At 46.6% G+C, this 27,287-nt stretch overlaps 1 protein-coding gene across 24 annotated transcripts in view; it reads left to right on the top strand.

Annotated features, from left to right (window-relative positions):
* The window catches only part of RBFOX1 (RNA binding fox-1 homolog 1), an 832,795-nt gene that overhangs the window by 611,726 nt on the left and 193,782 nt on the right, over positions 1-27,287 (top strand). Inside the window, exon 1 of one of the 24 annotated variants that reach the window (XM_077316497.1) lies at positions 18,902-19,144. The exons of 21 other annotated variants lie outside the window; for them this stretch is intronic. In XM_077316497.1, coding sequence (XP_077172612.1) covers positions 19,001-19,144 — 144 coding nt within the window. In that variant the 5' untranslated portion in view covers positions 18,902-19,000. Of the gene's footprint in view, positions 1-18,901; positions 19,145-27,287 lie in introns of those variants that run through there. 2 more of the 24 variants (XM_077316496.1, XM_077316495.1) reach the window with 2 other exon arrangements.

Below are 27,287 nucleotides of genomic sequence, written 5' to 3'. Positions count from 1 at the left end.
TTTTGCATAGTCCCAGTTTCGTGGGCCTATAGAGTTGCTGCCGACCTCCTGCTTCCGACCTCCTGGGGTTACAGCTGGTCTCCAAGAATCAGAGGTCATTTTCCGTGGAGAAAATGTCCACCTTGGAAGGAACTGAAGCTGCACCATCCAGCCATCAAATAAGTCATTTTTCCCCCCTCCAAGGCAATGATTTGTGTTGTCTGCATTTCAGCTGTATTTTTGGGCGATTTATAGGAACTTTCAGCCTTCATGGAAACAATCAACCTGGCAGAGTGTAAACACATCTAAATTTCCCAGTGACAACATCAGGAGTGTGGGAAAAGGCAGGGTGACCAATAGGTCCTGTGGATTGCGTAACATCTGGTTTTTTATCCCCTCGAATCAGTTCTGCCCAAACAAACAGGAATATCTTTGGTCCTGTGAAGAAGAAGTTGTATGCTGCAAATGTAAGAAGAGATAATTGGTACTTGTGTGAACTTTTGATGCCACCTGAAGGTGTAGAATGCCTTCAGAAATAAAATTAAGTCAGTGTTGTTTAATGACTAGTTTGCCGTGTGTAGTTTAGGTTTTTCTTTTGATGTTGAGGAATCACACACACACAAATATGCATGCATGCACACACGCACACTCATACACACATACACACACACGTTCTTCCATTCCTTTATCTCTTAGTTAACCATTGGAAGATCACGGCTAAGGAAAGGGAAGGAAAGCTTTGAATTACTGGGTGCTTTTTGTTCGAACTTTTTAAGCCTGTGAAATTTGCATTTAGTGAATGCAGTCTGAAACACCCTCACCTCTGGGGTCCGTTCCACCTTGAGCTCACCCTGAGCCCGTGGGGAAATGGGGAGAAGTATGAATAAATGAAGTGAGTGAGTAAATTTGGCAAGTGCTGGTTTGATTTTGAAGGTATTTCTTAGCTTTCTGTAATTTGTACAGGATTAATGTCGAGTGTCTGTGGGAAATAGCAATAATTAAATGGTTTAGCCATTTCTAGGATGTGGGTGGGTGGACAGACAGATGGACAGACTGATTTCCTGGAAGATAAGTGAAGAATTGCCACAATGCATCATAGCTGGGCAGAAGAATAAAGGGTTGTATCTGGAAGGAGAACATGCTCAGACTGTTATAAGAGACCCCAAGTCCTTTCTCCTCAGAACTCTACAAGGAGTTACTGGGTTTCTTTAACACCTCCTTCTGCGCATGCTAACCATGTGTGATCGGGAAATGACTTCAGGACTATGCTACTGAAGTAAGTAAGATACCAGATCTACAGGGAGTTTACAGAGATCTACACTGGAGTTTAGGTTAGTGAGTCCTATGAGGACTAGAAATACTTGGCCATGAACACTCAACAGGCAGGGTTGAGGTACCTGGATATCTCCCACTGTTACAACTCTACTCCAATTGACAGAGGTCAATTCCCCTGGAGAAAATGGCCACTTGGGAAGGTGAAGACTATTTATTATACCCCGCTGCAACTCAAAACAGAGCCAATGTCTCACAATCTCCCTTGCAGGGTTGTCTATGATTAATAAAGGGTATCAAGGCCATGTTTTCCAGCATTTTCCTTTCCCTGATGTGTCAGTTTTCAAGATCCAGATCATCTTTTTGTTGTTTTATATGGGGAAATGTTCAGGATATAAAACCCTGCACTCTCTTGCTGAAATGACACAGTGTTGGAAGGGCCGTACCACATATATTGCCGAACGTGTAGCCGAACGTTCTTTTACAGCGGTATCCAAATAGGATGTGTAAATATATAGTCTTGTGACAACGCTGCTACTTTAATTTTCAGCTACGGGCCGTTGCGGTTTCTCTGGGGAAGAGCTTTGTTAATCCATATCCAGGTAGTTTTACAAGCGAAACCTGATCGCTTTGCAGATTTTTGTAAAAGGAAGCTATAATAGCGTGTACGTTTGTAAAATAATGATGATATTTTGTCTTTTATTTGCATCGAGATCACACTCGACTCCCAAGGAATCAGCGCAAGCTTTATTTTCTGTTTGTTTTTTTCTTTTTCCGCCCCTGAACCATCTAAATCGCACAATGTGCTGTGTGCATTTTTCCCCCTTCCCCTTTAGGTGTTCATAAAAAGCCCATCTTTTTTGTAAAAAAAAAAAAAAAAAGAGGACCCAGCATTCACCGCACAGGATTAAAACAGGTGATGAATTATGCAGCGTGACTGCCTTGTTCTTTCACTAAATTTATCTCAAAGCAATTGAATTATTCTCACAAGGTTTAGGTAATGAAGACAGCCAAGATTTTTTTGGGAGGTGCTTTTCGAGTCTGACCACTGGTTTCTCTTTTATAGAAAAGGGGAGGGTTGGATCTGTTGTTTTAAGCCTAGAGAGAGAAAGAAAAAAACACACCCTGTTGATTCTTTGGTCACAAATGATAAAATATTTAAGCCAGATTGATGAGCAGATTGTATCATGCATTGACGTTGTAGTAAGGGCAGTGACAAATATTTATGAAGTGTGACTCCAGGGGGAGGGGGGTTGCGGGTGCGAATTATCATCCTAAACCACCGTGCCATCTCTCAGTTTCCCAGGCCTCTTATTGCAAAGACCTAATTTTGTCCTCTTAATTTAAATTTGGGTGGTTTCTTGTTAGTTAGTTCGTTATAGAATACTGTTCCGGAAGGAGGCGAGGACGATAACCTGACTTCTTAGACGTGAACCAAATTGCCATCTTCTCCTTTGCTCCGAAGGTTGCCGAAATCCCTCTGACTGTCAGCACAGGTTGGGAGGGGTGTGTGCGTGTGGAATTGCCAGAATGTCAGACGTTGCAAGGACTCACAACAAGCTTCTTTAAATAGAAAGCATTTATTGAGTAGACCCAATTCAACACAATTGACACAGATCAAGGTTCAGAAACTCTTGGAAATTTGAGGGGAAGACAGGTACCTCAGTGGGGTATGATGCCACCTTCTGAGTGAACCATCCATTTTCTCCAGGGGAATTGATCTCTGCAGTCTGGAGATGAACTGTAATTCCAGGAGATCCCCAGGTCCTGCTGGAGGCTGGCATCCCTATCTGCCTCCCTTCCCACAGGAGTTCGATCCCGAATATGGCTGTGTTTGAGGGCCTGGTGGCCAAGTCTGGGCGGGAGGAATGTAACCCACGCCATCCCTTACATGGTCCATCTCTGGCTGCATCCCGTTTTTCAATCTGCCGTTTTACGATGATTCGCTGCTGTTGATTTCTGGGAACTGCATTTGTACAGATGCTCCCTCAACAGGCGCTTCAGTGCTCATTGCCCTGTTTGACACACTCCTTGCGGGTTGCACCGGTTACTTCCATCTGCCCTGTGCCTTTTAGTCTTGCCTGCCCTCTGAGGGACCCAGAGGTACCTGGTTCTCCCCTCCTCATTTTACCCTCCCACGAAACCCGCGAAGGAGGTGAGCCTCGGAGTGAGTGCGTGGACCAAGGTCGCCCAACCTGCCCCACGACAAAGTGTGGAATTGTTTGTAGCAGTAATTGCAGTCAAATGTGCCGAAAATGATCCAGGGCACCACTGTGGGGGGAGAAGGGCAAGGCGCACAATCCATGCTGCTTCAGATTGAAAAAGCGTCTTCCACGGAGAATTCTGCTATCTGCCTTCGTTTCTGCCGCAGCCATGAAAACAATGGGCGTCCTCAGGCAGTGTAGGTAGTTATGCACAGAGCGGAAATGCCGGGGCTTGAGGGCATCCAAGGAAGCTGGCGGGCAGTGGGTCTGGGCCAGACAAAAGGAAATCGTTGTTTATGCGGGCGAGCGATTAAGATGTGGAATTTGCTGCTGGAAGATGCCGCGATGACCACAGGCATAGACAGCTCTAAAAGGGGATTAGAGAGATTCATGAGGAGAAGTCTATCCGTGGTGATTAAAGGAAGCCTCCGAGTTTACCCTCCAGAGGCAACAGGAGGCTCTGACCTCCGTGCCCCATGCTTGACCCTCCAGAGAGACTGGTTGGCCAGTGTATGAGGCAGGATGCTTGCGGGAGAGAATCCTAGAGTGGGAAGGGGCCACACAGGCCATCTAGTCCTGCCTCTGCTCAGTGCAGGACAGCCTAAAGCATCCAGGAAAAGCATCTGCCCAGCCGCTGCTTGAAGACCACCAGTGAAGGTCAGGCCAGCGAAGGTCCATCTAATCCAGTTGGCTCCTGTGTGAGACGGGAGGCTGGACTAGGTGGACCTTTGCTGGCCTGATCCCTGTGTGAGGCGGAAGTTCATAGTTTGAGGAAGAGTGTTTGCACTCGAAAGAATAAATCTTTCCTGGTCTTAAAGGGGCTACTGGACTCTGATTTCCTTTTGGGATACACTCTCTCTCTAGGGTTTCCTGGTCTTAGGATTTGTGCTCGAAGTTCATGTTTTGAGGAAACACGCTCAGAGCCACAAGTTAGCCTCTAAACAAACCCCAACAGTTGTGTGTCTTCACCGTCTTCAAATAAGAAGAGCATCTGCTTGATTAACGTAAATTTTGCGCGGCTGCCGCACACTTGGCTTTTCCATCCGCGCCGAGGTGTGTGTGCGCATCTCCGAGCCAATGTTCTGTGTTTCAGCACAACCTGGCAAGTGCCACAGTGCAGAATTTTGACATGATAGATAGTGTCAAATGATCGTCTTTGATGCTTTACTACCTCGGAACATGGCGCATTGACAAGATGCATCAGGATCACTTCCGAGGGCTCCGGGAGATGTCTCATGTCAATGAGGAAGATTGATTGCGGCGGGTTCGTTAGCTGAGAGTTCATTAATGATAAAACACCTGCCCCTTTGCGTGCAAAACTGTCTAGGGAAGGTGGTCCAAAGTTTTGATTTAAACATGCCCTGCAGAGAAGGTTTCTCCGGACATAACTTTTGTTGCATGTGTCCTCGTACATTAAGAAGCCCTTTAAAATATATATGTTTATGAATTACTGGTGTGCAACCTCTCTGCTCCATGGCGGTTTATCCTCATAGCATTATTTTAAACGAGAGATCGAAGGAAACCATGAACAGTTAAAGAACCTAAAAGATCCAATTAAATAATGTGAACGTTTTTTTAACAAACAGAGTTTACAAACCCAGAACATTAAGCAGTGGAAATATCTTCATAAACAGCAGCATCGCACATGGCATGGTGGTTTAAATCTAGGAGATCTGGGTTCAGGTCTCCACACCACCACAAATCTTGCTGGGTGACCCAGGACTAGTCAGTCTCTCTTGGCCTAACCTACCTCATGGGCTGTTGTCTTGGTGTATACCTGTGTGAGTGTGAGTGAGCGTTGAATGAATGTGCATATAGTTGTGATAACAACTCAATGTGTAAACATATGTGCAATCTCTCCCCCTGTAGTATATTGCTCTAAAGGTAGCCCCAATGTGGATAAGTGAATGACAACTTATGGTGACCCTATGTATTAACAAGCTCCCAACTGGCCTATCATAACTCCTATGCCATGGTACCATCAAGGGACCCTTGTGGCCCTGTATGATGCCTGGATACCTGGATTGGGAAGTCCTGATGTAGAATTTCCAGAGAAACTTGGTGGTCCATTGCCTTTGTGCAGATATTAAGCAGTGCTTACTCAGCTTCTGAGATCTGGTGAGATCAAGCAATCCAGGTCTTATTCAAATCTTTAACACCCTCAACTATGGACTTGTGCTTCTCCCCATCGTTATGGTCTTTTGATGACAGGATTATTTATGCGACAAAGAGTGTGTGTTTCAGCCCGTATCTCCGCCTTTCCCTCCCAAGGCACCATCCGATGAAACCTTAAGAAAAGACATAATAAAACAATTATAGCCATCTGAAATGACCCCAAATGTCAGCGACTTAAAAACATAATTTAAAGCCTTCACTAAGACCCTGCATATGAAATAAAAATTTAAGCTTCCGAGAACGTGAAAGAATGTAACGGGGGCTGCATAAAAATCAGCAAAGCGACTGGTCAGAAGCATGCAAATCACTTTTTTTTTTCCTGAGCACACACTTGTTTAGAATCTCAATATGAATTGGGCCTTGTTGTGCAGAGCCCCTATGCCTCGAAGAACCAGACACTGAACGGTGGTGTCCAGAAACGAAAGTTCTCAAGAAACAATAATTGCTCGGTGATTCTCTAAAATTACACCTGTCAGGTTTCAGAAGAGGGGTCCCCAACTGTTTTGAGCTCATGGGCACCTTTGGAATCCCTATACTATGTTATGGTCGCAGCCACAAAATGGCTTCTGCAGGAGGCGGAGCCAGCCACAAGATGGCTTGTGCAGGAGGTGGAGACAACCACAAAATGGCTTCTGCAGTTTACCTTTACTCACATATTCTGTAAAGATCCTTAGGCTGTGATGGCAGCTTCTTCCAAAACAAAAAGCAGCAAAGACTATGCAGCATTGATGCGGCGTAGGAACGGGCAGGAAGAAGACACCTGGGGGTGAGGTCCTATGGTGGCAGGAGGGGCGGGCACTGTGCGAGAGCATCATGCCCGCAGCGTTGGCACCTGGACGTGGGCTTGTGGTGCCTTAAAAGACTCCATGTGGAGGATCCCTGCCTCTTGCACCAGGATTGCCACTTGAGCAGCTTCCCTCCCACCCACCCTGTTTTGTTGGCTGTTGAGCTTATGTCTGTATGGCTACTGGATGATGTTCTCATATTGCATTTTGTCACAGCTTGCGGTTTTGGCATGGGATGGAGCCTGTTTGGGGGGTGTTTGGTCTGCGCATCAGACTCCCTCAGTTGGGGACCTCCATATGAGGTGGCAGGTCTGCAAGCAGGGCCGACCCGGCTGGGGAGGCTTGGGGCTCGCAGTGCCAGGTAGCCTGGGGTGGGACCAAGAAGCAGGTGGACGCCTCTCCTTGGCACCCCAGAGCTTACAGTGCCAGGTGGCCTGGGGTGGGACCAAGGGAAGTGTGCGCTTCCTCTTGGCACCCCAGGTGGACACTTCCCTATGATGGGAATCCAGCAGCAAGGGGACCCGCGTTCCCAGCGGAGGAACCGGGTGGGCCCCTGGGTGCTACTGGCTCTTCCTGTGGCCGGGATCCCAGCAGCAAGGATATCTGTGTTCCCAGCAGGGATCCAGATGGGATCCAGGGTGCTGCTGGGTCCGGGATTTTGTGGTCTTCTGATTGCAAGTCAGGCTCCCATGCTGTGCCAAAACTCCTGAGGAGTAATAATAAAGCTGTGATCTTGTTGAAGCCAATGGAAATGTGGGGGAGGGCTCTATCATTTCAACTGGGGGAGGGCTCTATCATTTATCTTTTATTTTACACTTTCAGAGGGATTGGGCAAGGTGCGATGTTCCTGAGTAGATTAGGAACTCCTCCCTCAAAGGATATTGAATATCAGGAGATACAATACTTTGTGTGTCCACTGTTCATCCCAGTAGCCATCAAAGATCACGCCTGTTTTGTAGCCAAGAGAGGACTTCACTCTAGCTCCAGTTGGGTCCTCCTTAATCATCTACTTTGTATAGGGCTGGGGGAGGCATCCTGGCTTACCCGTCCTCCCTCCCAAAAAAACCCCAAGCTGAACTTTAAAATGTTGTAAGTGTTTGGCTAATGCCGTAGCTCCTTCCCCTTCCCCGGTGAGCTGACTGCCGGTCTCTAGACAGAGTTAAATGGCCCGAATAAATTTAACTCATCAAGCCTGCGGGCTCCACCAGGACATGGATCGGCTAAGATTAATGTCCTCTAATTAATCCTGCTGTGCCCAGCTGAATCTCCTGGCTGTGGGGGAGTTAGACACCATTCTGTAATTGAGGTTGTCAGTCTCATGGATCTGGGACACTCTGGGACACAACTCTAAAAGTCTTCCAAGCTCTGCATCTCCATTTGTCCAGAGGCTTTGGGCGGACCCGGAAAAAAACGACAACAGAACACAGTGAAAAAATGCTTCTGCAGTTGCTATTTTGTTTTGTTTTTGTTTTTTTCTCATTGAATTAAATAAATATATGTATATCCTAATTTAACCCCCAATTTTTCAGACGGGCAGACTAAAAAAGACAGCCTTGGGGACTGCCTGTGAATATTCCGTTGTCAACACGGAGGCTGGTCTTTATATTTTATTGTAGGAATTGGCATTTGACTCCAAAGATTGGTCCTTGAATTCTGGCCACAGTTTCTGTGCTCTAAATCTAACTATATCGTCTACTCTTACTGCCCATGAAGAGGTCACTGTGGTTCATCGGCAATTAACAGAATGTTCACCGAGTGTTGTGGGTGCAGACAGGCACTCTTTCAGGCCTCAGAGCACTCTCACGTTGATGCTGCTTATTTAGTTTCACCATTCAGTTTAGAGCAGCAGTCTTCAACATTTTTACCATAGTTGCCCGCCAACACCTTTTCTGGTGTCCTTTTTTCAGAAAGTGGGCAAGGGGAGGTAGGGCTTTGGGCCAGCACTGGAGATTTGACGGGCTCTGCAGATTTATAAAAAGTTGCTATGGTAGCAACTGCCCCCACAGCACAAGGATTGTCACTGTGTGATTAAAGTTAAGCTGCAGCGGCCATTTTGTGGCAGCCATTTTGTAGCCCCACCAACCATGCTGTGTCAGGATTCCAAAGTGGCCTACAAGTTCAAAAAGGTTTTTCCCCTAGCTGAGAGCTACCTACACTGAGCTTATGCTTGCTTCCCTTTAATCAACATTTTCTACTCTGTCTGAAACTTGGAACCTTAATTTTTTAAAAGATGGATGGATGGATGGATGGATGGATGGGTGGATGGGTGGGTGGATGAGTGGATGAGTGGGTGGGTGGGTGGGTGGGTGGGCTGGGAGGTTGGGTGGTTGATTGGTTGGGTGGTTGATTGACTGATTGATTGATTTTAACCTGCTTCTGTGCATGTTTACCGAAAAGCTGAGACCCCTGAGTTCAATAGGACTTATTTGAGGAGTAACTGTGTGGTAGCATTCTAGAAATTCAGCATCACGCAACACTGAATCTATTAGCGCCACCAGTGAATGCCTGCAGACACGTGTCGAACATACTGGAGAAGTCAAGGGAAGTAGCGCCATGCCGAACAGAACGAGAAAACGAGTCTTCCCCCACCCCTTTGCCTGAGGAGAATGTAGAGCCACCGTTAATGTCTTGATCTCTGTGTAGAGATCTGGTGAAGAAAAGCCGGCTTAATACAAGCCCTTAAAATAGAAGTATGGATTTCCATGACAAGAAAATACCACTGGCATGATGAACTGTCACCTGGGGATTTGCGAGAAGAGGGGAAAATCCTCTTGTATTTTTTTAATTAGTCTTTGCATTATGGTGCAGCTTCTTTAAGAGGCCCCTGTTCCTCACCTGTTTGTAAAATATGTGCTCAGTGTTTTCATAGCAATGGGATGTAATTCAAGGGAAGGGTGTTGTCAGTTTTGTTGGTGTTGTTGCCAGAGATGGATTGCCAGCCTCCACTTGGACAAGTATTCCCCAGAAGACAGAGATCAGTCTCTCTGGAGAGAGTAGTTGTTTAGGAGGGTCGACTTGATGCCCTTCTGAAGGCCATTCCTTCCCTCTCCATCTCCATGTCTCCAGAAATTTTCCTACCTGGAATTGGCAGTCCCCGATTGAGAAGTGGAATGGTTTTTCAAAGAGTACATTTGTGGTGATGGTTTTTCGAGTCTATCTCCAACCATTTTCGGGTTAACCAGGTCAACTCTTCCTTGGGGATTGCCCCCAGGTAGCACCACTGAAGTTTTTGAAAGATACTTTGGATGCAGGAGATATATCCATTTATAGGACTGTGGACTGTAATAAATGTCTATCAATAGTCTACATTTGTAGAGCTCTCTGGATACAAAATAAAGTTGGGCTAGCTGGCCACTGTAACCCATGCCTTGATGCTTCCAGATTAGATGGTTGGTAATGTTTGTTTGTTTTTTTCTGTGGAAGGGGGAGGGCTACCCTTGAAGCCTGTCCAGAATACTCCTTCTTGTCAATTGAATCAAGCAGAAGAAAGAACATCATAACTAGGCACATTATTGCTGAAAATCTGGGATCCCAAATGACAGAGGTCGTTCACCTTGAGAATCTAGCTACTTTGGAAGGTGAACTCTGTAGCATTATACCCCAGTGACGTGCCTCCCCAAAATCTCATGCTCTGCAGCTGGTGATCCCAACTCTACACCTTGATAATGAGAAGGACGAGGCCTAGACTGATTCTCCAGCACTTTGCAGGACAGAGTCAGTGGCTGTAGAGTTCTTTGTTTGCAAAATATGTTGGCAATAGCCAATTAAATTACAGAAACCTTAGCCCGTATTTGCAGCTTCCAGACCTGGGCCACCGTCATTTCGGATTTTTGCAGCAATGCATTGCTGTAGTTTCTTTGGACGCTGTTTTCTCTGTGTCATTCCCCCCACCCCTCCTGCTGCTTCTTTGTTCCTTGTTTCCTCGATTTTGCTCGCCTACAGTCCCTCTGTGGATGACTCACAATGAGGGATGTCCCTGAACTTGGACATAAAAGGGATCGGAGAGGAAGGAATTCCAAAGGCTGGCTTGAGTAGGTTTGATTAGATTGGTGACAATTCTCCGGGGGGTTTCACATGTCTCCTAAAACAGAGTTGAAAAGGCTGTTGCTGGATCCGGTCCAGCCTGTGGAGGAGGCTGGGAATTTAGTCAGCAGTAGGGAAGAACCAAATGTTCCCTGTTCCCCCTTCTTTCTATGTTTGCTTATATTTTCAAAACAGTTCCTGTACTGCCCTTTCTATTCTCGGGTTTGTTCAGAATGCACGTTGCACATTTCTGACGATGTTGATATGGCTTCTGCATGAGCCATATGTATAATGTCTCACACTGGTTCACTGATAACGCAAAGAACGGGGTCCCCAACATGCAGTCCAGCAGGGCTTCCGATTTTTTAATTCTTTTTTAAAGGATCATTGCTTTAGCAGCACCCTCCACCTTGAAGGTAAGCCACGTGTCACGAAAAAACAACAACAGCGGGTTAGTTTCAAAAGGGACCCGGCGAAAGGAATGTCTGTCTGAAATGGGAAATGTTTTATTTTTATTTATTAATTTGATTTGATGCATATACCACCCCTCACGGCTATTGTTCGAGTTATCCGTAACCTAACTCCCTGACCTTTTGTGGCTGGCCCCACCTCCTCTGGCTGTCCTTTCGGGACTGGCTCTGAAAACCGGAACAGCCGTTTTGTGGCTGTGTCCAACACCCTGTACTAGGGACCCTTGATGTAAAACTCTGGGGAAATGTATACATCCTAACCAGTGGAGAAGTACTGCAATTCTAGTTCCTGTGAGGCAGTGGTAAAAACCATTCTGATCCTGGTTCGTGCAAGACAGTGGTAAAACTGATACAAAAGGTCTTTGGAAAGGAGTGGGCTGAAACATCCAGAATCGCCCTACCCTTTTGGGGTGCTTTCCCCACCATTATAACCAAAGCAAAATCAGTGCGAGGAGGGTGTTCGGTTTGCAGGCATCGGTAACTGGATCGCACAGTTCTGAAAGTAATGGCTTCTCCCATTGTCCAAGTTCACGGACAGATGTATTTTTCAGGCAGGGATGTTTCTCTCGATTCGAGGTGGTGGTAGTTTGTTTGTTTTTAAGTACTGCGAAAATTGGCTGGGAATCCAGCCGTTTCAAAGAGTGCGGTACCTTCCTTGTGTGCCATCGATCCTCACCGTTGTACATTTTGTATGCCCCTCATTTCTGTGTGCCGGCTGACTTACTGCCTCTCAGCCAGGCAAAGCAAAACCCTCCCTCATATCCTGGTCAACCGTCTTGCAAGAAGGAAAAGTCTTAAATGGTGCAGTGGCTTCATGCTAGTGGACGATTGGTCCGTCTGGCCCAGGGCAGTATATATTAATGGCTGTTCCCAGATGCCCGGGGGCAGGGGGGACAGAATATGTTTGTCATGAAAAGAAACCTGCTTTAGCCTTCAGCTTTCGTAGCTCCTTTAACCTTTAACAAGAAGCTGAAAAGGGGGAACATTTGTCCGTCCCTACTAGACCATAATAAGTTTAGGAAGTTTCTGTACCCTTTTGAGCCTCTTCTTTCTCCCACTGCCTGAAAACTGCAAACCTCTCTCTCTCTCTCTCAAAAAGAAAGAAAAAGAGATGTTATTGGACTTCCAGGATTGAGCAGACGGCCTTCCCGCCCTACAAGAACCACTCCCACCCTCCTCGAAATAACTGGCAAATCCATTGTTCAAAACCTCACCCTCCCGGCGTTATTAACTTGACATTCCAAGTCGGAACGAGGAAGGTGGGAAAGTCGATTGTTCCTTTCGGAGGCGAAAGGCCCAGCTAATCTATCCGGCTCGGTCATTGTCATTAAACGAGAGACTGTTCCACCTCCAGAGGTTTCCAATTCAAATCCAGTGCGGGTCATTTTCTTCCCCGCCACCCTAGTGTGTGTGTGTGTGTGTGTGTGTGCGGGTGTGCGGGTGTGCGGGTGATAGAAACTGGTAGCCGAAGTCCAGTCGCTAACGAAGGAGCCCTGCTGCAATTGACACTAATTGGCTCCCGGTTGTTCGTCTCAGCAGAGCAGCCAAGGATCAAATGCAGCCGAAGTAAGTGGACCTGTCATGGTCCCACCAGAACAGGGCTGGTACATATTAATGGTGATGTATGGGAAGAGGGACTGGAGGCCCGGCCGGATCTATCTGGTTTTATGCTGATCGGAGAGTGAGGAACAAAAAAATCCCCTTTTAATTTGGCCTTCTGTTGTAATTGTACACTCTTCCCCCTGCCTGCAGTGCGTTCTCCAGAGGCATGGCAGTCTCGGAAAGGGCTATGAGAAGCAACCAAGTCTGCAGCTCCAGAAATCCTTTTTTTTTTAATTCTAGTATCACCCAATGGCATCCAGTTGACGTGTCCCATGCAAGTTGTGAACTCATTTGACTTCCAGCATGCACAGCGCCCGGCAATTACAAATGCAGAGCAATGAGTTATAGGAGAGCATGTATACTTTCCCGGTGAGATTCCTCTCCCTTGTCTGTACTAGAAGGTCTGTTCAGGGCCATGGTGTATTTTGTGGGTAGAGTTTGCAAATGTGGACCTGCAAGGTTGAGTTTAGAACCTATTTCATTGGCGTGCAGAAGCTGGTTGGGTTCTGGCTTCCCTCTTGATTGGTTTGGTGAACTGATCATCTAAAATATAATTGCCCTTTTTCTTTCTTGGTACACAAGGATCGGAAAACTGCCTTGGTGGTTGAAAGTGGTATCAAGTTACAACGAGGTAAGGTTTTTAAGGCTAGAAATGTTCAGACAGTGGTAGGCTGTCAACTCTTCTTCTTCTTCTTCTTCTTGATTCTGCATCATGATCCTGGTATTCCTTTGTCTCCCATCCAAGATCGAAGAAAAAGAACCATAGAATCATAGAATCATAGAGTTGGAAGGGGCCATACAGGCCATCTAGTCCAACCCCCTGCTCAACGCAGGATCAGCCCAAAGAAGAAGAGTTAGTTTTCCTACCCCCACTTTTCATTGTCCAAAGGAGTCTCAAAGCAGCATACAATTGCCTTCCCTTCCTCTCCCCACAACAGACACCTTGTGAGAGAGCTGACAGGACTGCTCTGTGAGAACAGCACTATTAGAGCTGTGACAAGGCTAGCATCACCCAGCTGGCTGTGTGCTCTTAACCACTACACAACACTGGCCTTGGCTACCCAGGTTGGGCAGGAAACTGCCTTAGAAGACAGTCTCTAACTGTTGAGCCTGTAAGGGGGCTTGATTGTTGTGCCTTTTGCCCAATGAACAGTAAGATGAACAGGTTACAAATGAAACATTCATGGAGAGGTAGTTCCTGCAAGCAAGGAGATTGTATGCTGCTTTGAGACTCCTTCCGGTAGAGAAAAGCGGCATATAAAATAGCAATTCTTCTCCTTCTGAATATTCTTTGGATCAAGCTGGTGAATCAGGGCCATTTGTTCCTTCCCAGACGAACCTCTGCCTCTCGGGGAGCATAAAAATTGGCTGACCCTGAGTTCTTTTGCAGGAGCGTGGGATGAGAACATGATTACGAAGCGGATAAATAATTGCTAAGGTTCTGTGTCTTCCCCAGCCTTCTCCTCACTGGGCCAGAACGTGAGCTCAGCCATCGCTCGTTCGGTAATTGCGAAACGCCCGCCCTTCAGTCATTTCCAGATGAATCATCTTGGATTGTTGCTTCTGATGCCTCCAAGAACACCATCCCATAACAGGAGCCACAGGGGAGACGGCGAGCCAATTGTCTCTTGGCCGTCACTCCGTGGTGACTGGCCTTCTTATTTTATTTTTAAGCCCCGTATTGGGTTAAGCAATTGGAACGGGCCCCATGGTTGTTTTCCAGGTGGTTCTCTGTCATCCAAGTCTGAAAACCTGGCTCCCGTATGAATTACGTCAGGTCTTTATGGCGATGACTTCTTCCCCTCCCTCCCCGGGGAATGAACTATATTTTGCAACTCTGAGTTAGTTTGAGCTTTCCTCGTCATTCAATGAGGAATGTGGAGATTGCTTCAACCCATCTGTGGAATTTTGAAGAGGGCCAAAAGGTTTTCCATAAGGCCAGTAACTTTTCTCAGGTACAGGTGAGAGAGCAGAGTAAGACACGTAAGAGTGGGAATTTTGCATCGGGGGGGGAGACACAGCATATCTGAGAATGTTACCCATTCTGCAATTAACTGAGCACAGGGCAGAAGCTGGGGTGTTCACATGAAGCTCACTGGCAACTGGAAGCCACTGTGGTATAGTTTTTCAGAGCCATCAACTCTGATCTGGACAGCTGGATTTGATTCCCTGCTCCTCCCCGTAATGCCTGATGTGGGGGGTATTTGGCCTAGTTACGGTTCTCGCCGAACTCTCTCAGGCCCACCAACCTCAACAAAGTGTCTGCTTTGGGGGAAGGAAGGATGATGTGATTTGAGGCTCCTTAAGGTAAAAGCTTGTATGCTGGGGGGGAAAACGGTAATGACTGGGGAAGGCAATGGCAAAACCACCCCGTATTGAGTCTGCCAAGAAAATGCTAGATGGCGTCACCCCAAGGGTCAGACATGACTCGGTGCTTGCACAGGGGAGACCTTTACCTTTTGCCAAGTAGTGCACTGCCCGGCTAGCCCAAGCTAGTCCAGTCTTCTTGGAAGTGAAATAAGGTCAACCCTGGCTAGTATTTGGATGGAAGACCTCCAAGAAATACCAGGGCTGTGAATGTCTCTTGCCTTGAAAACCCAACCAGTTGTGGTTTTGGTCTAAATTTTGGTCTAAATGACTGTAAAACAAAGATCTAGATTCTGTACTCCCCCACATGCAACCAGCTTGGTGACTTGGGCTCACCATAGCACTAATAAAGCTGTTCTGACCAAGCAGGAATATCAGGGCTCTCTCAGCCTCACCCACCTCACAGGGTGTCTGTTGTGGGGAGAGGAAAAGGAAGGCGAATGGAAGCCACTTTGAGACTCCTTCAGGGAGAGAAAAGTTGCATATAAGAACCAACTCTTCTTCCTCTTCTTCTTCTTCTTCTTCTTCTTCTTCTTCTTCTTCTTCTTCGTGTCATGCCATTTGATGAGGGAAACATCTTGCCATCAAGCTCCTCCAGGTTTTACTCAAATGTAGGTAAGTAGAAAGGGACCTCTGGAAGATGATGAAGAGGAGTAGGTTTGTGATACCCCATTCTTCTCTACCTTAAGGAGTCTCCACCCACTTTACAATCGCCTTTCCTTCCGGCTTCCCGGAGAGGGGAATCAGACCCAGAGCTAGCCATAAGATTATTTTCACTTCCACCCCCGAACCAAGCTTTCTGAAAGAACAGCAAGTTATAGAAGGCTTACCAACAACAGCAGCAACCCCCCCCCCCCATAATTGGTTGGAAAAAGAGTTTATTTAACAACCATTTTGTGTATCCCCCCCCCCCGCCCCGGCAATAAAGCTTTTTCCTTGTGAACATTGATCACCACGGACAATTCCAAGTAGGCTAGCCATCAAGCATCCGGATTTTGAACCCACCCCCTTCCCCTTAGCATAAAGTAGAGAGCAAATGGATTTATTAGCCTGTTATGCAATGTATTTGTGTTTTTCCCCCATTAAACATTCTGATAGGGTCTTATTAAATCCCTATGTTTTATTTATCAGGTGGCTTCTGAAAATGGGCTTTTTAAATGTATTTAAAAAAAAAAAGGAGAAGAAAGAAATTCCATCGGCTCGGGGCATTTGCGAATAGCATGTTTACTGTGCTAGAAATGGAGGGGGACGAGCATGAGATACTCCTGTCTGAACAAGAGATTGCTTTAGGCGCAGAGATAGAATGGAAGGGGGAGAAAAGAAAAAGAGGGAGAGCGAGGGTGGGGGAAAGGACTTGGTTTTACGTTCCGCTTTCTGCTTCCTTCCCTCCCTTTGTGTGTCCGTGTATGTCGGCTTTTAATTTCTTTCTCCTCTCTCTCTCTTTCTCTCTCTCTCTTTTAACCTTTTGAATTAATTTGTGCTGTTCAGTAACTGAACCTCCTAGTGCATTATCAAGGCATGAAGCTTCACCGCGCCTAAGAGAAATCCCTGATTTGTAAGTCTAGGCGTACCTTATTTCTTAGCCTTTCCTAGGTGCATGCTCAGGAGCACAGGTTTGCTAGAGACTTTCTTTCCGGGGCAGGACAGGCCGATATCAGCTTGGAGGTGGGCCTCCCTGTGGCTGCGTGGGTGGGGTTACGGCAGTCAGTTGATTTTGCAGGTGGAGAGCTGTGCAGGTGGAATCTCAGGGATCCAGGGGTGATCTGTATGCATTTTATTTTGGTGGAGTCTTGAGAAGGGGGGAATATATTGTCAAAAGGAGATGTGTGGTTGCTGGATTTGTGACATCAGGAAATGACACTGAATGTGGTGGATATGGGGCTGGATTGATGGTGTTTCCCCTTGGCTTTAAATTTCCCTGTTTCTTGGTATAAGTTGTTTTCTCCATGGGGTGGGAGGGGAGTTGTTACATACTCTTTGGATGTTGGCGAAGTTCTTTCTCAAAAGGAACCTTGAGAAGAGAGGGGAATAGAGGAAAAAACCTTGTATAATTTGCTGAGATCTGGCCTTCTTGCAGAGGGATGAATAATTCAATAAATTTGTCAAAATCCATTTTGAATAACACTGGCTCTCTTTTGTTACATCTTATTCATGTACATAGAAGAGGTGGAGGGAATCAGAAATTTGACCTCAAGGACAAATTTGGGGGCATAAAACGACTTAATTTTCAGATCACATCCATTTTATTGCACAGACTTAACTAGATATATTAATGAATAATTATTACTCCATAAAATAAAAGGTGTGGGGAACCTGTCCTCAACAACTGAATACTAATTCAAATTAGGGACATTAGTCTCTCTTAGGTAAAAAAGTAAACACGAGATTTTCCCATCCCCAAACTGACTAATTGTTTTTGTAATCTGCCAAATAGCTTCTTGTAACAGATTATCCTTTGGACATGCTTGATAATCTTAAATGAGATATCTTTAAAAAAAATCACAAACAATGGTTTATAGGTTTTGTTCATGTAAGGAAAAAGAAGGGGCTTTTCCATAATGTGGCTTTTATGTTTTGAAATTCCCCTGCACTGCCCATCTAATCTAATTTTTCATAGCATAGTTATTATTTTTAACCAGCTTCTGTAAAAATGCAGAGGGTACAGGGAGGGAATCACAAGGTCTACTGTAAGAAATAGAGACTTTCTCTGTGCATAAATATCTGTCCCGTGGGTTTCAAATGCTTGTCTCTTCGTCAGATTGCGTCCAGATAATCTCAGATTTGCAACTCAGTTTGAGCGTTTGTGATTTGGGACCTGCACCTAGAAATATCACATCACCACCCCTCCAAAACTATATATTTAAAAAAAAATTGTTTCCCCCTTCCTTCCCTGTTCTCATCTGCAGATGTTAGATTGTACTTCTAATGTAAAAAAGCTCAGCATAAACTGGATCAAACCTTCCCCTTTCACGTCAGGCGTATAAAATCCATCTGTGTACAGATCTCTCTCTCTCTCTCTCTCTCTCTCTCTCTCACTCTCTTTGTGGTTTTCTCTCTGCATGCTTTTAAGCAGAGGGAAGAAGGATAGAAATAAGAGGGGCCTAAGAAGCATCTAACTTTCTTGGGGGGGGGGGGTCCAGACTTTGCAATAGATGGATCATCCCTCTGTACCCTCCATTCTGCCTGCTCTGTTGCTGCCGTAGAAGGAGGAAACCCCTTTTCCCTTTCCTAGCGGTGGGGCTGCAAGAGGGAGGGGGGACCATCATAAGGAAAGGGGGGTTTGTCGTTGGTGAATCATAAAAAAAAAAAAACCTTTCCCAGTCCCTGTCCAAACCTCATGGCTGCATGTGATGCGTCTCTCTCTCTCTCTCTCTCTCTCTCTCTCTCTCCTGCCTCTCCTTCCCCACCCTCTCCGGGGATTTTAAAAATGCAGTTATTTGAATTTTGGTGAGTGGGAAAGAGACCCTGCCGTGGCTAGGACCCATTTGACAAATGAGAATCAGTGGCACCATAAGGGAAGTCTCCCTGAATCTCTCCCTCTCTCTCTCTCTCTCTTTCATTCTGTACAAGACAGAAGCTTCTATTGCAGAGAGCATGGAGGGGGGGGGGGAAACACCCTCCACACTTTGGCTGACATAGCGGGGGAGGTTCAGTCACAAGACTTATAAGCTGTAGGCTGACTGTTCTTCTTCTTCTCCCTCTCTCTCTCTCTCTCTCTCTTTATTATCATTAAATCCCCCCCTCCCCTCTCTCCATCCTACCTCTCTCTCTCTCTCTCTCAGGTCTTTCTTCCTTTTATTTTTTTAGGGGTAAGGTTCAAGGAAGGGGGGAGGCAAGACATGGCAACCCAATGGCCCTCCCTTGACAAATGACTGTAGGGCTTCATCGGGAGGGCATTTGGGAGGGGGGTACCCCAAGACCAGCTTAAGGCACTGGGGGGGGGTGGAGGTATTTTGGGGTGTGTGCATTTGGTAGAGTGTGTTTGTTGTGATCTTGGAGGGGGGGAGCAAAGAGAGAGAGGGGGAGAGAGAGAGACAGAGAGAGAGAGAGGGGGAGAGGGAGAGAGAGAGAGAGAGAGAGAGAACCAGGTTCTGTTCTGAGGGAGCGGAAACATCTTGCTCGCATGCAAGCTCCCTCACTCAGCCTGCATCGAGTTTGCGACAGCAACATGCAACACCCTTTGTCAGGAACAACTTGCGTAGCGCTTCCGAATGTTGGTATGTGTCCCCAGCTGTCCTGTGCCTTGACATTTATGTACTTACAGCAGGTAAGTCGGACCAACTTTTCCTCCCTCTCTCTCTCTCTCTCTCTCTCTCTCTCTCTTCCTCTTTCTCTCTCTCTGCCTCCCTCCCTCCCTCCCTCCCTTCTCCCCCACCCCCTTTTCTTTGCCGGTTTGGCCATTTCTAGCTGCTCTGCATTGTCTGTACCTTGTGGAGTGGAAAAAAGAATCTTTCTGCCTGAATAGAATGTGTAATTGTCATGTGCAGGGAGGTCTGTGTGGACGCATGCATTTGAATAATGCTTCTCTTCCTCCCCACCCCGGGGAAAAATAATAACAAATTAATCTGTAGCAGACACACTTCTCAGGCTTTGCTTTGGGGGGCAGGCTTGTGTGTGTGGGGGGGGGGGAGCTGTCCAAAAAGAGAGCAAGTTTCCCGGGCATCTTCTACGGCGTCCCTTATTTGCTGTTCGGGTAGGGAATGTCTGTGTGTAGGACTGTGTGTTGGCTACCGTGGTGCACAGACTTCTGACCATCCGGACTGAGGGAGGGTTGGGAGGGAGCTGCAAATTCTCACCCACCCTGCTCTCAGTTCTTCCCCTCCTCCTGGACCCCAAAACTGTCTTTCTGAAGTCTGAGTGCAGGTCGAGGATCACCCCCTACCCCAGGAGTTGGGCAGGTGAAGTTTGGGCATCTGACCCAGGTAGAAAATCTGTCGTAAAGGAAGTGTACGAGTGTTTTGCAGAAGTTGGTGGGGGCTTCTCTGGAAAGTGTCAGGTCACCGTTGGACATTTGCAAATGAGCATTGTATTGGGAGGAATTGTACCGGCAGGAATTAGTGTTCCCCTTCCTTTCTGGTTATCCCTTTAGAACCTTCTTTCCGTCGTTCCTTTATTCGTGTGTCCTAAAAGCGTATCTCTCCCCCCCCCCATCCTATTATCTCTTGCCTCTGAGCTCAGAGGAGGCAGGTGGTGAAAGAGCCCCCAAACGGCTAAATCTGCTTACTCCAAAGTAAACCTCATTGAAATCAGTGACACGTCTCTTTCTCTCCCAAGTCCTGGCTTGGGAGGAAGATGTGTTTGCACTATAGTTTAAAAAAAAAAACCCTATAATGTGCATTCTTTGCACATCTTGATCATAAGCTGAGCTGGCTGGTACAGGACAGAGGCGCTTTGAGGTCTCAGAAGCACGATTGAAACATCTCCTCATGCAAATGGGATTAATTGTATTTATTCAGTCCCTTTCTGTTTGATTGGGCCGTGTGCGTCTCTCTCTCGCTCTCTGTGTTTACGGTAGCTCAGCTGAAGCGTATTGTATAGTGCCACTTATCCATTAACACCCGAGCAGCTACCGTCGCGGTTTGGATGTTGCACGGAGATTTGTGCTGAGCTGAAGTTTTGTTTTGTTTTCTTTCCACTGTCTTCCATTTCATTATTTTTTTAAAATACCAGACACATTCCAAACTATCTTTGAATCCTGCTGAAGGAGTCTAGCGTGCATGCAGGACTGTTTATTAATAGGTGCAAGCCTTGCTGGGCATGAAAAGTCTTGATTTTGGGGAGGGGGAGGGGAAAGCAATATATTTCGAAATAAGTGAGACCTGTAAAGGGGTGCACCTGTGGCCTGTATCCCAGATTGGCATCGAGAAAAAGGACATGTACATTGTTTTAAAAAGGAGGGAGGTTTGTGCTTTTTGCAGACTGGGATGTGTGTACGCGTGGGAGGGCATTGTGTTCTTGCAATTATAATTAGTGCTGAAAGCCAACTAAATCCATGTCTTAAAATGTAGCCCAGTGTTCTGTATTCGGGGCTTTGCATGCTGCGTCCCTCTTAAAAAAAAAAAACCCAAAGGAACAGCAACAAAAAACATGCTGCATTTGGGAATTCCCTTTTCTCTTTATCCTTGGCTGCCTTAGATCATCAGAAAGCTGAGTGTGTGTGTGTGTGTGCAGGGCGGGGGTGGTGGGGGGGGAAGCATTCCTCTATCCCGCTGCTGTTCCTTGAACTTCTCCTGGACGGCAATTTAAAAGAAGCAGGAGGCAGCCTTTGAAAAGGCCAACGTGGCACAAGGTCAGAGGTCACGCCGGCCACACAAGGAGCTGCTAAAAGATTACATAAATGTGAGGTGGGGGGAGGCAGGGGGAGAGGAGGGGTTTGGAAGCGATCTCTCCTCCGTGCTGAATTGCCAATTCTCTTTGCGGCCCCGAGCCAGGGTTCGAGGGACGCTTCCCTGTTTAGGAGAATATTAGCCCTTGTGAACAGTGCCTGGAAGTGGCCAATACTGTGGCTTTGATTCTGCCAGAGACGCCCCCCCCCCAAAAAAAAAAAAAAAATTGAAAAGCATTTCAGACAGGATGGGATTTTAGCATCAGGATGGGATTTTGCTTAAAACAACCCTGGCCTGTTTTAAAACAACCTCTCTGCTGTGGACCCACTTTCTGTGCTGTGCCTTCCTCCTAAAATGGTTTCGCTACTTCTTAAGTATTGTGTATAAACTTAGATTTGAGAGTTATTATCTTTTTCTTTTTCCTGGATCTGCCTTCTGCAGCCATATTTGTTTCCCTCATTAGCCACCCGAAGGACGGTTTGCCGTATTTTCTTGACCGTGTTGTTGGACCAGCCACAAATGAGTCTGCTTTTTTATTTTAAAAAACCCTTTTTGCGTTTGATCTCTGCGAGAACATCCCTTTTAACCACTTGCATTTCATCTCCATTCCAGTCCCGGTCACACCTGAGACTTCAGCCTCTGTTTAATTGGGGAAGGGGAGGGGGAAGCCTCGTGGCCTTTGGTGTCTACATGAAACAAACAGAATCCTTTGCTTGTATGTAGCATTTCCTCAGCGTGCGTTGATAACGCGCAGTAACCATAAAACCTCAAACTAGATGTCGCTCACATTCTACTGCTGAAGGCACAATTGGTGCGTGTGTGTGTGGGGGGGTTAAAGTTTCCCCCTGGCTTTGCTCCGGTGATGCTGAGGCCACCCCCTGCAACTCTGCTCCCTAATATTTGGAGATATTGTCACACCACACGGCTTACATGTTATGCCCTCCTCAGTTATTGTTAAATAGGTGCCACATGTTCCTATTGATATTAATCATGTGGGTTTTTGGAAGCAGAGCTGGTTTTTTGTCCTGGAGTTTTTTTTTTTAAATAATCTACAGTATGATCTCCTTTCCCACCCCTGACCACCCCCTTGTTAACACACATAAGAACTAATAGGGGTGGTTCTTATTCTTATTTATTTTATTTTTTTTTGCTCTTATTTCTCCCTTGGTTACATGGGAAAACAAACCTGCAGGGTTTAAGAGGTTCTTTGTGGATTCTCGGAAATGCGTTTTCAAAAAGACACAGAGATAATCGCTTTTCTCCTGCTAATGGGAGAGGTGTGTTTTAATCCTGCTGTAGAAGAGAGGGTTTTTTTTGTTTGTTTTTTTTACAGGCATGTAAAACGCAGCTTTGTTTTAAAAAAGGGTTTTTCCCTCCAGTGCTGTGAAAGGCTCCGTGTAATCGTAGCAGATGAAATGGTTAACTTCAGAGGCCTGTCCATTTGGTCCTGTGTTTACTGTAAATGAATGAGGGGGGGGGGCAAAATCTTCATTAAAAGGTTGAATGGGTTGGGGATGGAGGAGTGGCAATTTGATGATCCTCTCGATCACCTTTAACTTTACCTCTTACTCCAGCATATTAACTGAACGCAGAAGAGCAACCCTGATCTTTCAAAGGTGCGTTCTTCAGATTTAGAATCGTACCCAGGAATGTTCAGTAGAGACTGCCTTTAGAGATGAAAGTTGCTGTTTCTAAAATTTGGCCCGGGCATGTGGGAGCCCAATCTTCCTTCAATCACCCAACATCTGCGTCGCAAGACCAATAGCATCCCTTGCCCCCCACATGTCCCATATCTCCTAAAAAGGTGTTTCAACTCCTCACACTTCCCGGGCTGTCAGGCACGGTGCTTCTTGTCTGTGAAACTTGTCTGGCATCCCTAGGTGTCCCTGAACACCGTCCTTTGAGATAATTTCGACATCCTAGATTGATCTGACTTTGGAAAGCCAACAAACAAAAAAACAAATCACACAAACACAACCTGAGAAGATCGATAGGGGTTGAGTGAGTCCCTCTGAACGGTGATTCCATCCCTCTTGGTTGTTGGTTGTTGGTTTTTAGCTGAATGCTAAGGCCATCCGGTAGGGATTTGTGTGAACACCAGCAGGCATTTTGAGAACCCTGCAAGGAGACTTAAAAGGACAGCGCCCATAGGAGGCAGTCCATAGGAGACGCCAGAAGCTGCAAACTCAGACATTGCGAAGCCCTACACATCCCTTCCATTGTGCCGATGCGCCATTGTCAATATCATGAGATTGGTAAATCCCACCCCCCCCTACTTAATGATGATGCATGTGGTTTGTTTTAAATAGTGAAGTGATTTGTACAAAGGGTAATTCCTCTTAAATGGAGCCATTTCTCAGGCTGGACACCGGCAGATCGAAGGCAATTGAACCGAAACTTCAATACCAACCTGCTTCGTCTTTAACTAGAAAGTAGTTTGCAATGCAGATAGCGGTTCCCATTTTCACCCTGGAAAGATTTTGTTCCCCCCTCTTAAGGAGTGCCAGCAACACACAGCTAGAGCTGCAGAAGCTTCCTGAGACTCTGAGTTTCCCAACAAGTTTATCTGAGTCGCACCTTCCTAATGGATGACGGTCATCAGGGGCCATCCGGTCACATGGTTTCCTCGCCAGCAGCATCATTCAAACATTTCCTGGATCAATCGGAAACCTCCTGTTCCTCAGGGGAATACGCAACCGGGAAGATTTCATCCTACAGAGGCATTCCTGCCTCTATTTCATCTCTGCTCAATGGTTTTATTCCATTATTCATAGGCCGTCTTTCTCGTGAGGACTCCAGGCGGACTGTAAAGTCGAGTACAGGTGTCAGGATGGGGTGTTCAATAAAGTTTGCACGGCAGAAATCCAGGAGGGGGGGAACGACAAGCAGAAATCTATAACACAGTTGGAACAAATCTGAAACAAAGCATACGCGTTTGAACATGACATGTTAAATGGTGTGGAAACTGCCTAGCCGGAGCATACTTACAGTGATAGGCAGCAGTGTGGTAGTATGAGCCACAATCCCCGTCTTTCTCCCTCCCCCTCTTGCGTTTCACCCATGATAGCTGTCCTTGACTTGTAAGCTCTCTAAAGCAAAAGGCTGCTTCTTCTCTCCCTTGTGCTGCCCGGTGGGTTGGGTCATCTGCTGGGACCAAATGGTCTTGAAGGCAGACGATTGGGTTTTATAATCAGAGCAACTTAAACTGGAAATATGATGTGCTCTTGAAGGGGCCTTTTCACTGGGTGAAAGCCTGGCAGAAATGTCCCAGACCCTAAAGCAGAAGGATAAAGGTAAAGGTAAAGGTATCCCCTGTGCAAGCACTGTCTGACCCTTTTCGGGTGATGCCCTCCAGCATTTTCATGGCAGACTCAATATGGTGTGGTTTGCCAGTGCCTTCCCCAGTCATGACCGTTTACCCCCCAGCAAGTGGGGTAGTCATTTTACCAACCTCGGAAGGATAGAAGGCTGAGCCGGCTGCTGGGATCGAACTCCCAGCCTCAGACTGCATGTCTACTGCCTTACCACTCTGTGCCACAAGAGGCTCTAAGCAGAAGGATGCCCCACTCAAAAACAGTAAAACCTTTATCTGGTGATATGCCCATATATAGTCAAGTCGACCCACCCACCCCCTCCCAAAATGGCTGATGGGCCTAGAGGGGGTGGGAAGGGGAGGGGCCCTATGCTTCCCGACCATGTTCTGCACCATCTTGCCTCCTCTGGAGTTTCTCAGAGCCTGAAGAATGTTTTAGGGGTTTCTCAATGGTAAAGAAGTTGAGAAAGGCTGCTCTAGACCTTAAATTTAGCCCAACATTCGTGAGACTAAGTCCTCGTTGACCATTATACATTTTATAATGCATTCTCATTCTTTTTTTTTTTTAAGATTGTAAATCATCGCTCATTTGGCAGTCAATTTCCTCATGTTGTGTACATATAAATAAATCAGCCATCCAACCGGAAGTTTGGCTCAAAGTTGGGTCAAGGGGGCATCAGTCGCGCCCAACTCGTTTTTCAGTTCATGGTAGCATCGTCATGAGAGATGCATAGAGCACCTTGGAACAGGCAGATAGTCTGGTCAAATCTGTGAACAGTACAGAGCCATGTGGGTCCCTGTGCATGTGTAGATCAACCTGGGAATAACAGGTGAGTTTTCCATGCTGCCAATCGGTTCCATTCGGTGACTGCACCTGTTCTTGTAAAACAGTGTGTATTTAGTGCTGTCAAGATGCTAACAACTTGCGTCTGTCAGCAACCCTCTGGATTACCGTCCTCCAAAGTGCTATATGGTTTTGTAAATTCTTTGATTCAGTCAATCCATCTCTGGTTGGGTCTTCCGCTTTTCCTAGCATTGTTGTCTTTTCCAGTGACTCTTCCCTTCTCATGATGTGACCGAAATACTCTCACCTACATTTAATAATTTTAGTTTCTAGGGAGAGTTCAGGCTAGATTGAATCTAGAATTGCAAGCAGAATGGTGGACAGACCATAATTCGTTGGACTTTGGCCAAGTTTTGAAACAGTTTTTCAGCAGAGTCATCTGGGTTGTGTCTACGGAGTCTCGCTGATGTTTGGCGGAATGGGAAAGTGGCTAGCCCTTCATGGTTAGCTGCCTCCTTCTAGTTTTGTATGTGTTGATGGATTTAAATCTGACTTACAGTCAAAAGTGTTTTGTTCACTTATCCTGAGAGATCCTTGTCTTCCGTTCCCTAAACCTTCTCATCTATTCTGAGCCTCTGAATCCCAGAGCCAGGAGACAACATCCGAGGAAGGCCTTGGCCTCTATCCCTGTTGTTGGCCCTCCAGAGGAACTGGCTGGCCACTCAGTGAGACAGGATGTTGGACTGGGTAGACCACTGGTCTGATCCTCTTTGTATGGTAATTTGCAGTAGTTTATCAGTTAGCACATGCTAACTGTCGATCTCATGTCGTAAGGTGTTGCATGTTGTAAGATCTTCCAGGTGGTTGGGCTAACTGGAGCATCAGGTCTCCTCTAGGGGTTGGCAGCGTTTGGGGAGGGGAGGGACTTCAGTTGGCTATAATACCATAGAGTTCACCTTTCACAGGGTTTATTTTCTCCAAAAGAATTGTTGTCCATCCCCTGAACAGCTGTAGTAGGAGGATCCTAAAATCATAGATTTGGAAGGGTCCTCCAGGGTCATCTAGTCCAGCCCCTGCAGAATGCAGGAAATTCACAAAGACTTGCCCACCCACTGTGACCCCACTGAGGCCCAGATGATGCCTCCCCTCCAAAACACACACACACACACACACACACACACCAGGATCCCTGCCCAGACTGGTCTGGAGGAAATTCACCACTCAATCTCAAAGCAGCAATGGGCATTCCCCTGGGCATGCTAGAAAAGGCTAGAAGAGCCAAGGATGGACACAACCCCTCCTGCCCACCCACTTATAATCCAGCCGCCTCCTGGAAGATAGTAACCCTACCCTTCTCACATTGATCGTAACATCCGCACAGGGGGCTCAAGAGGGAGAATATTCGAAAACAGGATATTCCCGTCGAGATCTGCCGAAGCCTTTGTTTTCCTTCTGAATGGCTCCCCTTCTGATTCACTCCTGCACGAACCGTGTCTTTGGGTTTAACATAGCCGCAGCTCTCCATTCATGCGGGGTGGCAGGAGGAGCAAGTAGGGAAACAGAAGCAGGAGGGGGGAACTCTTGTCTCCTTCTCCCTCCCTCACAGCCTCCCTCCTTCCCTCTCTCTCTCTTGTCAGAAGCAAAGTTATTTACTTTCCAAAGCTGACAAAATAGCCCTGCAGGGGCTTCATTTGTTTCCGTTCAGAATGTCATTACTGTGTAATGCGCCTGGGTCGGAGAATGGCAACGCAAGCCTATTCTTCTAATCTTTATTATTATGCCGAATGGCTGCTTAAAGACCAAACGGGCACATAAGGATGGTGTAAACATCTCAGCAGTGACCCTCAGGCTGCCGGAAGCTCATGAGAAAGGCCCAAAGGCGTGCGTTTGGAGAAGACTTCCGGTCAGCAGACCCCAACAGGAAGTTGGGCTAGGGTCTGTGGGTAGGACCGACTTCCGTAACTGGGTGCGCATTCCCAACCACTAC

This window comes from Paroedura picta, chromosome 17 (genome assembly GCF_049243985.1).
Source record: "Paroedura picta isolate Pp20150507F chromosome 17, Ppicta_v3.0, whole genome shotgun sequence".
Taxonomy (NCBI): Eukaryota; Metazoa; Chordata; class Lepidosauria; order Squamata; family Gekkonidae; genus Paroedura; species Paroedura picta.
The sequence above is the reverse complement of the archived record's forward strand: the minus strand, read 5'-3'. Positions and strand labels throughout refer to the sequence as shown.